We start from the raw sequence: 15798 nt of genomic DNA on the forward strand, positions 1-15798 counted from the left end.
ATGATCCCGGGATCCGGGATCAAGTTCCACATCAGGTTCCCTGCATGGAGCCTGCTTCTTCCCCTGCCTGTCTCTCTCTCTCTCTCTCTCTCTCTTTCTCTCTCTGTCTCTTATGAATAAATAAATAAATCTTAAAAAAATTAGACACATGGATAGAACATTCTCTTTTTCCTGTTTTTGTGTGCCACAAATGACAAGCTGGCACTTTTTTCTTTCTGTGTTTTTCTCTCACATTGCAGTTAGATCTGTTCCATACCCTTAAGTAGTTTTCCTTACTCCTTGCTTTTTAGTATGGACCTTGACTCTTCTCCACAATTGTGATCTGTGCCCAGCCCTTGGACTGCTCCTAGTTGCTCTGTGTAACATCTCAACTTAACTTATTCTAGCTCTCTGGATCTGACTCCAGCACTAACCCAGGAACTGATATCCCCTCCAGTACTGCCCTGGCACTTCCAGTAGTAACATAGCCTTGGCATTGGCACATCACGTGGTATTTACCAGTCAATCATCCATCCAAAGGGTTATAGGGTCTGGAGATTGAAGTGGCCCGAGAGATAGATCTGGAATTCAGTAGAGCTGCAGTATTACCCTCTGCACTTGCATACCTCTTTCTGACATATTTCCAAATTTTATAGTAGATGTATACAAAGTAAAAAAGTCAAAACAATTTTCTCTCCAGCAAATAAATACAAGCTTGGAAGCTCTCCTCATTCGGAAAAATTCCACAGTTTAAAAGTTGCTGGATGCTGAACTAAGCAAATTTGAGCTGTTTTCATCAAAATAGGGTCCTGAGGGAATACCTATTTTCCAATGTTCCTTATTTGAAGCTTCCATGACTTTCTGAAAATTCCAGACTCAGCTCTTGGCATGACTTAAGTGACACAAAGAGAGAACAGCAAGTTCAATCAAGTTGGTCCAGTGACAGGAGTTCCTACTGGAAGCATCTGGAAACAGATCTTAAGTGTTGGACCCTAAGATTCACGACACAAAAGCATGTGCTTCCTACACCTTAGACACCCTAGCATAGAATATTAACTTAGGAGTAACAGCTGGACACACTAGATCCCTGCATAACAATGGGTTCTCCTTAGGGATACAAGGAACTAGTGTTACCAGCCTCTAACCCCTGGCTCCATATGCAATGCAACTCCACCTCTTCTAAGTACCTGATTAAACCTATAGGCTAACTAGTTTACTCAGTAGGGTCCTCAGGACAAGAATGCCTATACATGAGTAATCATGCCTGCTGGTGTCTATAGCTTTGACTGAAAGAATATAAACTGTCAAGTAATGGGAACCTAATTAAGGAAGGTGTGTGTGTGTGTGTGTGTGTGTGTGTGTGTGTGTGTGTGTATATTTTTTTAAGGAAGGTTTATATTAATTCTGAATTGGGAATTTGGATTTAGATGAACTGGTTTAAATCTTCCCCTATAAGGTACTAGCTGAATGACTCTAGGCATACCACTTGAGTTTTCAAGGTGGGAATCATTATAGTTAAGGAAATTAAAGTTTCCAAAGATTAAATAACTTTGCTAGGGTCACAGTGCCAGCAAATTAATGTAAAGGAGGGTGAGAACATCTAAAATTAGAATTTTATTATGCAGCCTCAAGTTCTTCTGGAACTCTCTAAATATCCAGGAATAAAATGTGGACCGTCAATTTAGATCTTGGGATTTTCGAATAGAGATTTATTTGTTTCGGCCTTTCTTTCCTGAAGCTTCCTAGTGCCTCACAATACCTGGCACATAGTACATTGTAAGCAATATGTGCAGAATCAATAAGTAAAACAACAATTTACTATTAATGAAAGGCCAGTGAATCTTGGTATTGCTTGACCATGCAAGCATAAAGATGGACGTAGCTAGGAGAGTCTCTAGCATGTTGGACTATTCATTAAGGATGAATGAGGATGGGGCCTAACAGTGCGAGCTAATGCCAGAAAATAATCATGGAATGGGTGTTGTTCCAATGAAGAATGATGAACAAACAAACAGGTCAAAGAAAGTGGATAAAAAAATATGGATAATTAGAGGAGCATATCTACTCTTAGTGTGAGAACAGAAGGGGATTGTCAGCTTCCTGAGAGCAAGACCCCTGTGTTCTATTCTTTGTGTCTCCAGCATTAGCCAAGGGCCTCACCTAATATTAGTAAGCTTCAACAAATGTTTGTGAATAAATAAATGAACTGCCTACTGCCTACTGCCTACTTGATACAGAACTGACCTGCAGAAGCTGTTCAAAGAATCAAGGCAAGATTCTATGGCCTGTTTAGAAGCTGGAATAACTACCAGGACTATAATTAGTAAAGTAAAGGATCAGGGACTTCTTAGGCCCAGGGAATGAGGTGTCTGTAAGTGTCTAGACTGAATTCTTAAAGAAAAGATAACAGTCTTTGACCATGCTATGACTAACCCAAAAGAGCTCTTTCTCTAGGAACAATAGATTCATTAGAATCCAGTGCCTAAAGTAAGCATGGAAAAACCCTAATCCTAGGAACAGTAGGTCAAACTCCTACTCACTTTTGCCAGATTCTGGCATTTATAATGCCATAAGGGAGTAAACGTGGGCAAGGCTAAAGCCAGTTTTGAGAAATAAAAACATTTTTTTATCATAATGGTTTAAAAAATCACTTCCAAGGTTTTTATGCTATATTACTTTTTTTGCTTAATTTGTTACAGGATTATGATTTTATAAATATGTTGTGGCTAATGTTCAGTCATTCAAATGACACCCAGTATGCATATAAAATGCACACTTCTTAGCTTGGCATGAAAGCCCTGTGTGGCGCACTATCAAATTAACTACTTTTCCAGAGTCATGTCAAATGCTCTTCATATGCAATGTATGCTCCAACTGTACCAAATTTCTCTTTTGAGTCTTGGTGAATATACATATGCCATTTTCTACGAGTGACTTTGCTGCAAACCAGAAAATGACTCGTTTAGAAAGATTCAATTCCAGTGTTTCCTCCTTGGTCTCTGAGAAGAGTTCGTTATTTCCTCCTCTGTCTGTCTGTATGGACATATCTCTACTTTAAAGAATCATGTATCCTTTTGTTTTATAATCATTTCCTTACTTTTCGACCTCATGCACTGAGCTGTCAGCTTGAAAATGGCAGGATGCAGGAGGATCCCTGGGTGGCTCAGTGGTTTAGCACCTGCCTTTGGTTCAGGGCTTGATCCTGGAGACCCGGGGTCGAGTTCCGCATTGGGCTCCCTACATGGAGCTTGCTTCTCCCTCTGCCTTTGTCTCTGCCTTTCTCTCTGTGTGTCTCTCATGAATAAGTAAATAAAATCTTTAAAAAAAGTTTTAAAAAATGGCAAGATGCAGGTCTTCATTCTGCCTACCTCACCCTAGTTCAGCAAATAGCCATCAGCTGCCCCAAACCCCTCATATTACCAAGTAACATACCAGATTTCATTGCCTCAAATAATTATTAATAAAACAACTTGCAAATACATTGTTAAAGATCATACTATGAACTTAGCCCCCAAGTGGTTTTGTCTACATGTACTTATGATGGACATTTGCTCTGGGGTGTGGGGACCCTGAAGAATAAAAACCCTTATGCCTATAATTACATCTATGTAGCCTATCATGAGAAATAGTTTTTCTAGTCTAAAGCATATGTTGAAAAATCCATGTTTTTTGGCGATTTCATTAACATTTTAAAATGTTAACAATTATGTCAGCCCAAACTGAAAATGATTGTGTGAGAAATGAAAGCTTGCATAACTGACACTCGCTATTCATGGCTCATTATCCTCATGACTTTCGTGACGCAGTGAAGGAGTGGGGTCAGCCTCACAAAATTTAGGAACAATTAAGAAAATTACCGTATGCAGATGTGACTTATGGACTGAGAATAACGAACTTCCTAAAAGCCCATATTCAACAAAATAAATAAGACTGATGGAAATTCCACAGATGTTTTATGGCTTAAGGCAGCTTTTCAGTTATTCATTATAAAGACTCCTTCCAGGGTTTAGCCCACTTCCCTTGAACCTTTCCCGAACACTTTGAAACTTTCTCTTTGACCATGTTCCTCAGGGAGTCCAAGAAGTCCTAGGCATATTTCCTGAAGTTCCTGGAGTTCACTCTCAAACACATCCATGGAGATAAAAACATGGTCACTGACCCTTACACATTGTGAATTGCTACTGGGCTCCAAACGTCTTACATTCTTCTTTGAAACATTCAAACTTAGTGGAATAAACTATGTGGTAACAACCACAAGGGCAAAGGTTATCCACAAACCTGACATTTCATTCCAAAAAAAAAAAGAAAAGAAAAGGAAAAAAAGACTACATTTTTTATTTAGACAAAATGCTATTTATCAGCCACCTATTTTTCTTCTACAGCCACAGATAATGAAGCATGTAAATATAATATAAAATTTCCTTTCCTTCCTTCTATTTCAATAAATGTCTATTAAATGGCTGCTATGTGCTAGGTATTAAACTAGGCTGAATAATAGTGTCTCTACTTAATAGAATTTATACTTTAGCTCAGAAGTCAGACACATAGACAAATAATGATGATGGAATGGGCTAAGTACCATCATATAATTTCATGTACAAAGTACCATGGGATCCTTGTGAAAGGAAGCACATAACTTTAATATAAATTAAACCTTGAGGAGCCAGAAAGATCAGTTTGATCTTGATAAAATGAACCTCTAGGGTATATACAACCCAAGTCAACAAATATTTCTCCCTGTAGTTTCTAAACATTTTTAGGATCCAAACAGAATCATTTTTCTTGTGCTCTCCATTTTATATGAGGCAGAAAGATGCTAAATAACTTAATATAGCTTTCATAAGGGGTTTTTCCTGTCTGCTGTTTATGATTGCCCTTCCAAAATAATGACTATTCAAATTATACATAAAAGTTTTGCTTATATTTTTGTATGAAGGAGAATTTTCTTATCCTAGATAAAATCCTGAGCCTCAATTAGGTGCTAGTTCAAAAATGGTAGATTAAATCTTGATAGCGGCTGTAAAATAAAATATGCAAGGACTTTAATCTTGTGGAAATTCAAATACAATATGGGGAAAATGGAAAGTTCACATGATGATGGAATATCTAATTTTATCATTAGTAGATGCCTAATAAAGGAATTTTAAATTATTTTATTGTATCAACATTCCTTAGAGAGTATACAGGCTAAGACTAAACTGCCAATATATGGTATTTAAGATGTCGCCTTGCACGTAGTAGATGCTCAATTCATATGTGTAAGATTAAATGTAAAATGCTTGTGATGGCCTGACATTTCATCAAATAGTCATATCTTTTCAAAAGGCAAGACACTATGAGGTTGTCTTTTGTTTTTCAATATAGTAAGATGTCCTTGCTCCACAAGGGCTGCATGCTCAGTCAGAAGAGCATGTGACTCTTGATCTCAGGGTTGTGAGTTGGTGCCCCAAATCGGGCTTAGAGATTACTAAAAATAAGTAAATAAACTTTAAAAATGGGACCAGCCTGGAGCTAAGCCCTCACCTCTAAAAGAGCAAAAATTTCTCTGATTTGGTCTTTTTGTTTTGTTTTTGTTTTGTTTTTTTGATTTTTTTTTTTTGATTGATTTGGTCTTTTTGATCACAGGTGGTTTTTTTCAGGAAAAAAAGCTAGGCCCCTATTAAATATCTTTTAAAGATATTCTCCTTTTGCCAGGGATCATGAAAATTATTTCCATATTATAGATTATTCTTGAAATTAAATGGGCTATTTCATTCTATCCTCTGAACCAGACTGAGAAACTGGAGAAGAAAGGTACCTAAATAAAAAGTTACCTAGTTAAAGGTGCCCAATTATCTATCTATCATCTATTATCTATCTATCTATCTATCTATCTATCTATCTATCTATCTATCATCTATCTATATATAAAATCCCATGTTTTTGTCAATTAAAGTCTTGTGGAACTCTTAGTTGTGTCCAGCTATCCATTATCTCTCTCTCTTTCTCTCTCTGTCTCTATCTATCTACCATCTAGTTAGCTAGCTATCACCTATCTTTACAATGACCCCATGGATAGTAAGATCTATTGTTATGTCCATTTTACAAAAATGGAAACTAAGACTCAGAGAAGTTAAAGTAACTTGACTGAGTCACATAAGGAGTAAGTGGCAGAGCTAGAAATCAAGCTCAGAGAGTTTGGCTCCAGGCTCCATGTCTTTACCACTCTATACTGCTTTAAGCATCATGGCCTGAGAGGAGAGAGAAAAATCCATTTCCTACTTGACTAATTTTTTTCTCTGTATAGATTTAAAGAGATTTGTCTAAGTCTGTTGGTTTAAGAGTGGGCAGGGACAGAAACATTTGTTGGGTATCTATTATGAGCTGGCACAGTGTTAGGTACTTTTCATATATAATTTCATGGTATCTTAATTATCATATATCAAGCTATTCAATATAGTCTTCGCTTATTAATTAGAAAGCTGAGGGTCAGAGTTTTAAAATAACTTGTCAAAAATATCTAGTAAGGGTCTAAGCCAGGGTTTAAAAGCAGGACTGCATAGTCCCTACTATACACAGTGTGCTTTCAAATCTGTAGATCAAATTCCAGATGACAGATCATGAAATACTAGCCTATGTAACCAGAAGTGTCTCAGAAATATTATTAGAGTTAAAAGCTACTCAGTCAAGATTTCTGCAAATGGGTGGGGTAGGGGAACTTTACTTCCTGGCAAAACCCTACGAATGGGGATGTAACATAGGCCTTGCATCCTACCTTGATAAATATTGTCCTGAAGTGAGATTTGCAGTTTCCACATCCATGCAGTTCATCGTGCTGGGAATAAGTGCGAGTTCTGGCTGGATCATGGTGGCTGTGGCTACAGCTCTTGCGACCAGTTCCATGGCATCTTGTACATAGTACTCAAAGATGGATTGTGTTGTTTTTCCATGAGCAATGAGCCCTAGGGGCAAACCTTCTGTCCTCAGTTCCTCAACATTCTGGGAATCCCCCAGCACCCAACGAAGCTCAGGGGGCGTTACTCCAAACTGGGTGGTAATTTCGAAAATCCGCCGGATACTTTCCATGTCACAGCCAAACATCACCATTGTGGGCGTACTGTTCTTAATACTCTCAAGCTGGACCTGCAGGAAGCTCAAGAGGTCCTCGGTAGAGGAGAGGTTGGTGGTGATGTTGATGACAGATCCAAGGTGGAACTTGGAATTCTTCTGGGTAAGGAGGAGGAAGTCGGTGATGTTCCAGTCTTCCTGGCACAGCAACAAGCTAAAATTGTACCAGTTGTTCATGGTCAGGATTGAGACAGTGACATCAGCATCAGAACTTAATGAATTTTCTAAACTCAGTTGTAGGTGAAGGGGATTCTGTATTTAAAGATATGAAAAAGAAGAATTAGAAAGCATTGGCCAAAGATGGTAACATGGGGTATTTTGCTTTCTTATGAGGCTTACTTAATCCTTTATTTTAAAAAAAATCCTTTATTTTTCCCTGCAATAGTCAAATGCCTCTGGGATAAAATTCCCATCATCTGGAAAACAACTTTCGTATCTAACTGAATTATTGAATCCCTACAGCTGACCTTCCTTGCTAAGAGTACCAGAGAGCAAATGGTTTTTGGTGTAAATGTCAGGGCTGAGGCAACAAGTCTTAAATTTTTATCAAGCTTTTCTACTTCCTTATAGCTTGTCCCCTTCATGTATTCCATTACCAACTATGGCTGTTTTTAACTCATTTGTTAAATTCTCCTCTCAGGTGAAATAATTAAAAGAAATTATGTTTGCTTTCCTTTAAAATCAATAGCAGAGAAGGCTAAAACAGTGCAGACACCTGTATAAGAATGGTGTGGAAAATGGACACCTCAGTTTACTAAACTTTTAGCCTCTGAGAAAGGCATTTTTAATATATACGGTGCTACAGTCTGAATGCTTGTGTTTCCCCAAAATTCATGTTTAAATCCTCATTAATGCTCAATCTGATGGTATGAGGAGGTGGAGCCTTTAGGTAGTGATGAAATCATGAGGCCAGAATCCTTATGAATGAGATTAATGCCCAAGAGGCTCAAGAGAGCTCCCAACCCCTGCTACTGTGTAAGTACATAGTGAAAGGTTGGCAGGTTGTTACCCAGAAGAGGGCCCTTCCTCGATTATACTGGCACACTGATCTCTGATTTCCAACATCTAGAACTGTGAGAAATCAATTTCTGTTGTTTAGAAGCCACTCAGTCTGTGGTATTTTGTTAGAGCACCCTGAATAGATGAAGACCTATGTTATAATTAGCAATATATACATTAGGATAAAGTGTATAGCTCAATACTGAAGGCTTGATTATATTTGTGTCTACTGAGAGGGGATTTTTACTGTGAAATGTGTGCCATTTAAATACATTGATGGAACTTCCATCACAATTTCATCTACTTATGGAACTCACCAAATCAATGAAGGAAGAGTATTTTTTTCTTATTATCTTTTCTTATTCGAAAAGTCACAAGTCATTAATCATACAGGTGAAGTGGAAATAGTTTTCCAATGAATAAATTTGTTAACTGTTCTTCCTGAGAGCAGACATTCGATTTACTTATCCTTTACCATTCCTGAGAATGCTTAGCACAATACCTTACAAATATTAGGTGTATAATAAATATTGGCTGAATTTAGCTAAACATGTTCCCACTGAAAACTAATAGACTATTGGCCTATTTTTGAGAACTTCCAAACATTCAGCCAAATAATATATGTAGAAAAATGAGGAAGGCTTTCTTAATAAAGTTTCAAGTGCTGAACAAAATGCAAGTTTGGCCTCCTCCCCTCTCACCTAAAAATGTGTAATGAGAAATAGGATTTGAGATAATTCCATGAAGGACTGAAAGAATCTTAATATGAGCAGACTAAGGAGTGAAGATTAAGAAGGGACTTATGGGAGAAAGACTATGGCTAAAAGCATTAAATGAGAGCAATCATGCTAGGAGGTAGGATGGAGTTTTAAAATTTATTTGAAGAAGTTAACTTCTGTTCTTCAAATTAATCTTTTAAGCAGTTTGTAATGATCAAAAAGCTCTGATCATCTATGGGCAACATTCAACACAGAGAGGAAAAATAAGCCCTTCAGGATCTTGAGTAGGTGCTATATGTTTAACCTGGAAGCCAGTATTAGTAATGGTAGGAAGGACATGAGGAAAGTTTTTTTTTTTTTAATTAAAATTTAATGACAAGATTAAATGTGAGAAGCAAAAAAGGGAGAAGTGTTAGAAACCAGGGGACAGCATCCAATAATAGGTAGTTCCTGGTTTCCAGGCTTGAGATGCCATACAAGATCTTGAGCTTGCCTTCCTCACTCCTACTCTTGATCAATATAAATTCCTTCAGAATGTTCTTCTTGTCCTAAAAAAGCTAAAAGGCTTTTCTTCCTTTGTATTTCCTCCTCTGCTTTAACCCTCTTCCAGAAGCAAAAAGGAATGGAGGGCAAGCTCTACATTTAGCTGGCAGGAACAAATTATTCCCAACTATCTTCTTGGCCTCAACTCCCTATTTTGTTGCCAGCTTTCTTTGTACAACATAAATATGACCATATCGTTCTTCTGCACCATAATCTCTGAGTCACCCATAGAACAAATTTCAGAATCAATAGTATGGCTTAGGAGGCCATTTCTAGTCTTTAGCTTCATCTCCAACACTCCAAACATGTACACCAAGATGAGTCATAGTGGACAATTTATTTTTCTTATATCAGAGTGAGCATTTTCACACCTATACAAATTTGGTATGTTGATCCCTGCTGATTTCCTGTAATGGTGATTGGGGTTTTGTTTATTTAATTGTTCCTCTCACTCCTGATCAAGCAGAATTGATCACCTCATGTCTGTGTCACGGTCTCATTTTGGTCATTCCTCTAATACAGAATTCTTGACACCATAACGTAGCTAGTCAATTAAGTGTTTATCTTCCACACTAGACTGGAAGTTTCCTTAGGATAAAGATCACATCTCAGTCATCTCTTATCACACAGTTCTTAGTTAATCAGAGATAGTATTTGTCAAATGCCATTTTCCTTTGCTTGCTTCAAGTCCTAGGCTATGATCATAATATCTGACTATGGACTGAAAGACTGAGAAGACGACAATTTCTAGCAGAGCTTCAAGACCCAATATTTTGCCCCTAGTTGGAACAAAAGCTCATCCATAAACTTCCTTCAGGGGGATTCATTAAATTGATATGTGAGGAACAAGCTTTAATGGAAGCAGGGATAAAAATATTGTCCTTTGCTAAATAGGGAAGTGAAATTAGCTAATCATATTGAACGTTTAGCACCAAGCAGAAACAACTGCATTTGGCATGAAAGTGACATGGTAGTAAAATGAAGGACAATCTTCTCTCCTCCACCATGAATACTTATTAATCCATATAATCACACTTATCCCTATAAACAATTCTATTAAGAAATTCCAGTGGTTAGAAGTTAATCCTTTAACAAACTTAACATCATTCTTCAAAAAATATTTATTTAATAATAGTTTGGAAGCATCTAGTGATCTTATATTTATCTAGTAGCCTCAGATGCAACATCTTTCAACTTCTCTCTATGTAATATAGTAAAAGCAGAGGGGCAAGTGAACGTGCGCGCACGTGTGCACACGCACACACACCTATTAATCCTTCTGTTACTACTTTCCTTTATTGGTACCTAAGATGGTACGCCATTCTGTTCCATTAATTTGTTAAGATTTAATTCCCATTATAATCTGCTTCAACATTATTTTGGAGGCTAGAATTCCCAAAAGTATAGGGCAAGAATGGTCATGCTGAAATGTACACATGGAATGAAATCTCAACAAGTCAAGTGCAGAGCTGAAGGGAGCAAGGAGCTGCCAAGATGACAATGCGGTTGTTAAGAATCATTCAATGGTGTAAGGAAAGATTTCTTCATCTGTTATATATTGATAACTAACAAAATACTAAAATTCCACAGAAAGTTAGACAAGAATGGCAAGAAAATTGGGAAATAGAAAAATGATAGAGGGGCCTTGCCTTAAGAGATATTAGAATACATCAGAAAATGCAATTTTTATAAAACAAAAACTAAAACAGGGAAGTAGTAACAGAAGGATTAATAGGTAAATAAAATAAATAGAACAATTGAGTTAATGTATGTAAAGAAGCACATTGATTTAATAGACTATCTTGATATAGGTTGCAAATCATAAAGGACTGTGGAAGAAGTACACATGGAATTAAGAGTTGAGAAAAGAGATTGTTTTTGAAAATAATTTCATTTAAATTCCTAATTCCACCATATATATTTTTTAAGATTTTATTTATTTATTCATAAGAGACACAGAGAGAGGCAGAGACATAGGCAGAGGGAGAAGCAGGCTCCCCTCTGGGAGCCTGATGTGGGACTCGATCCCACACCCTGAGTCAAAGGCAGACGTGCTTAACCACTGAGCCACTCAGTGGTCCCTCCACCATATATTAAAAATCAATTCCAGACCACTTAAGAATTAAAAGTATAATAGTAAATCATTAAAAGATAGACCTAATAGGTACATATGTTTCAGAAATCACAATGATGAAGAGAAATATATTAAACTAAAAATTACAATATACCTTATTTCTAGCATTAATCACCTATCATAAATAACCGCATCAAAAGGGGAAACATGAGAAATAAGAGAATATGTGCAACAAATTAGATAGACAAAGAGTTAATGTTCACTAAATATGAAGAACATTTACTAATCAATCAGGAAATAGAATCCTCAACTGAGCACTCACTCAATCAAGAAAAATAATTTTTAATCTTCTACTGTGAGCCATGCCTCTACAAGAAATTTCCCGTTGCCTGTATAGGGATTGAGAGACAATATAAAGGTATGTAGACAAATAAACAGTAATTATAAATTATAAAAATTACTGTAAATGAAACTAAGGATGTGGTGAGAGTGGGAAAGGGGGAAGAGGGTCCCAGGAAAAGTTTGATAATTATGATTAGTATGGTAGTGGATGCAAGTATCTGTACTATATAAGCACTCTGCAGTTAGGACTTCAGCAAAAATAAAGAATGTATATAAAATGAATAATCACTATAGATAGGTAAACATATATAACAATTCATAAAAACACACACATTTAACTAATATTGTGGTCTCATTTTGACCATCCATTCTCTTTCATCTAGATACTACCCTTCTAGTCCCAGATAAATGGTTGGAAGCACCACCTGCTTCCATATTCCCTTTGATTCTTCACTTTCCTCTTTTATAGTGTCTGCAATATTTTTCCTTAAGCCCTAAACAGTCCATGCTGGCTCAGCCACAGTTGAGATTGTCTCTCCTTTCCTGGGGCAGTAAGTATAATGGCTAGGGATTAGGAATCTTGGTAATCTCTGAAATTCTGGCTCCTTCATTTGTAAGCCAAATGGCCTTCTACAAGTCACGTAAAGTATCTCAGAGTCACAAATTCCTCATCTCTAAAACTAGGATAATTCTACCTCCTACCTTACAGGTTCATTGTGAGAATTAAATGTGAGAATGTGTAATGCATGGGGAGTGCCTGGCACACAGTGAGGGCCTGGTTGGTAAATGGTAGCTGTTACAATTTGCTTAGAGTTAAGTCATTATGCTGAGAGTGCTTTTAAAGTGACTGCCATGTATTTTTTTCTTTGCTATTGTTCTTTTTTGTCTATTTTCACAAAACAGTCCCTGCCATACGTATCTTTTACTAATACCAATTACACCAACTCCCTAGCAGGCAAACAGCAACTCTGTCTCAGGCTGGGGGAGGCTATTTATTTGGGAGACAGTTGTGTTCACCGCAGAGTATCTGCCTCCCCGCCCCCCGCCACACACACACAAAGAAAAACCCCCAAAACTCTTCTTTCTTTGGTGCTGGTTCTAGTGTCACTTTACAAGTTAGGGAATTTTTGGCGCCAACTGCTGGAAATTCCCCATCAATCTTTGTTCTTCCTGAGAGCACAGATTCAGCTATTTTCTGGATCAGTAGAAGTTTCAAAAACAAGATTGGCTGCAGTAAAGAGCTTGCCAGATGCTCTGAGACGTTCTCTGACAAGAGAAAAGAGGTAACGAAGCCAGGTTCGTTTTGAGTGAAGAAAAAATGAAACTCTCTCAGCTCTTTCCTGGGCAAGCAAACCATTGAGTTTTGCCTTGTAGGCCAAAGCTCAGAAAGCTCAAGTGAGCATAATATTTCCACTACTTTTAACAGAGATGAAATTCCCTTCCTTTCCTAAGTCTGCTGATTACTAAAAGTGTTCAAGGAGCTCAGAACTGGCATTCTCTTCTGCTATTGCTTCTCCTCAGCCAAGGAGGCTGCAGTTTTGTGGTTTCTCATTATCTCACACCTCATTTGACCTATATTATACAGAAGTCTTTTTTTTTTCTGAAAATTAAAGCCTAGTCTTTTAGAAGCCCAGGCTTTTAAAGAAATGAACTGTTTGTTACCATTGCATTAGGGATTCAGGCAAAAAGAAGGCATAAATTGTAATCTAATAATAATAATAATACAAATGTAATCTAATAATTGTAATCTAATAATATTGTAATCTAATAATTGTAATTGTAATACAATTACAGAAATTGTAATCTAATAATAATAATAATACAAATGAAGAGCCAGTATCTACTAATGGCCCTGGTGCCTTACGCATATTGTCTTATTTTTTCCTCACAATGGCCTCATGAGGTGACTCCCATGATTAGCTTTTTAAAATAAATGACAAAATTGAGGCTCGGAAAGGGCAATTTTTTTTAAGGTTGCACAGCTACTGAGAAATAGAGCCTGGATCCCAAATCCAACTTTGTAGGACTTGAAAGCCTGTGCTTTTGGCTAGTACTCTGTAATACTCCCTCTACTTTATAAGAATGTGTGAAGTAGAACCTTGACATTTATAGACTTAATATTTATAATTCTGATTATTTGCAAGTAATCCTGAAGGCTCATGGAATCAAGTCACTTTTAAGATGCATCACAGCACGGGTTAGAATGATATGCCCCCTGTGGCTGGCACCTGGGAGCCGGTGAGGGGGCTAGCCTGCTGCCCAGCATGCACATAGCTTCCAGCAGTTTTCTTCACTCATCCTTCCATTTGTAGGAAGGAAATGACAAGATATGTATTTCTTCATTAACAGCAATTTAACAACAAAAGCCAGTTGTATAATTAATGACATCAGTTTTGTGTTCGGTAGAATAAGAAAGTTTGGAAAGGCTCACTTAAATTTTTCATTTAGGTTCTACTGAATTTTGTGGTTGAAACTATAATCTGTAATGGTGTTCAACCATTATGTATGGGGGGTGTCAGCAAAAATCTTAGGATACATCCCTCAGGATTTTTGAGTGATATATAAAATAGTACATAACAAAGTAGTAGAACACAACGAATGCTTCAGAAGGCAGGGTTGTGGATGCATGGGGCAGTTGGCATAATATTGCCAATCAGGCTGGGTGCAGTCTGTTTCATTAGCCTAGAATCCACCTCCTGGAATAGATAGGACACTGGTAGACTGACCTGGCCTTAGGAAGAAACGTTGGCAAGCATAACATTGTCTTCAAAAACAACTGACTGATTTATTCATCCAACAAAACATGTTGAAAGCCTATTATACCAGACCATGGATAGAATAATGCATGTCTTCAGGTGGAGGAAACACTGGAAGTATGGAAAGCTATATCCTTTGAACCCACTCAGTCCTTCTGCATTTCAGGCTCACTTCCAAAAAGGGGAGTCAGAGGCATAGCAGGTTGGTTTGGGGTTGATTCTTCAAGTTACCCACACTCAGCTTTTGATCACACATTCTTTTTCTCATTCTATTTCCACCTAATTACTGCTATTCAATTTGTTTATCCGTGTCCCACTCCATTTCTGCTTTTTGTTTTAGATGGTTATACTTTATTTCTCTCATCTGACCTTTTGTAATCTTTAAAGCCGGCTTTAAAAATTTGGCTCTTTGGCTGCCACTCACTCTCTGAGCCCTGCTCTCCCAGACCACTCATGTAAAATAGACCTTTCCCAGGTGCAACTTCTGGTGCTTAAAACTATCACTGGTAAACTTGGGGCAGGGAGGGCTTCGATCAAAAAGATGTGGCTGCTGAAGACATGTAGTCATAAGGTGCTTAGGAGAGCAGTCAGCTCAGGTAAAACGTCCAACACAGAAAAAGGTGAACCAAGGACAAAGGGTCATTGGAAATGTGGGCATTTGACATCAGGAAAGACTGTCAGCGAGCAAGAAAATCCAATACCTTGGTCTAGGGTTCAGAAAGTCACTGTAATTTCCAGGAGAGTCCAGAGGAGAACATAGTGGCTGTATTTGGAGTTGTAATTGTGGTTCTTTTATCAGTTGTGTGTAACAGACTTTGTGAAAATCATTTAGCCTCATGGAGCTTCATTCTTCTCATCTGTGCAATGAAAATGATACTACCTACCTTGCAAGGTTTGTGAGGACTAAAATACATAATACATATAAAGCATCAGCACACAGTAAATAGTAAGTGGTAATCTATAATGCTGCTGCTGCTGCTGCTGCTGAGATTAGGAACGTTACACTAAGAGAATCTAAGTATAAGGCCTAGACTGGTGGTATACTCAGTTTATTTAATAAACAATTGAATATGCTTTTTTGAGCAACTGTTTTGTGCCAATGCTGAATGCTGACTGTTGGGACTACAGTAGTGAAAAAGACCAATGTTATCTCTCTTTCATGGATTTCAAAGTCTGTCATCACTATCAGGACACAAATTGATAATTTAGAAATAAAGCAGAAGACTGGGACAAGAAATAGGGCCCAACCAAGGTGAACTAAACAGAATGGTGGTTTGGT

At 37.5% G+C, this 15798-nt stretch overlaps 1 protein-coding gene across 2 annotated transcripts in view; it reads right to left on the minus strand.

Annotated features, from left to right (window-relative positions):
- The window catches only part of GRIN3A (glutamate ionotropic receptor NMDA type subunit 3A), a 150482-nt gene that overhangs the window by 98626 nt on the left and 36058 nt on the right, over window positions 1-15798 (minus strand). For both annotated transcript variants that reach the window (XM_038552981.1, XM_038552983.1), the window contains exon 2: window positions 6734-7338. In XM_038552981.1, coding sequence (XP_038408909.1) covers window positions 6734-7338 — 605 coding nt within the window. The remainder of the gene's footprint in view (window positions 1-6733; window positions 7339-15798) is intronic.

This window comes from Canis lupus, chromosome 11, assembly GCF_011100685.1.
Source record: "Canis lupus familiaris isolate Mischka breed German Shepherd chromosome 11, alternate assembly UU_Cfam_GSD_1.0, whole genome shotgun sequence".
Lineage (NCBI taxonomy): Eukaryota > Metazoa > Chordata > Mammalia > Carnivora > Canidae > Canis > Canis lupus.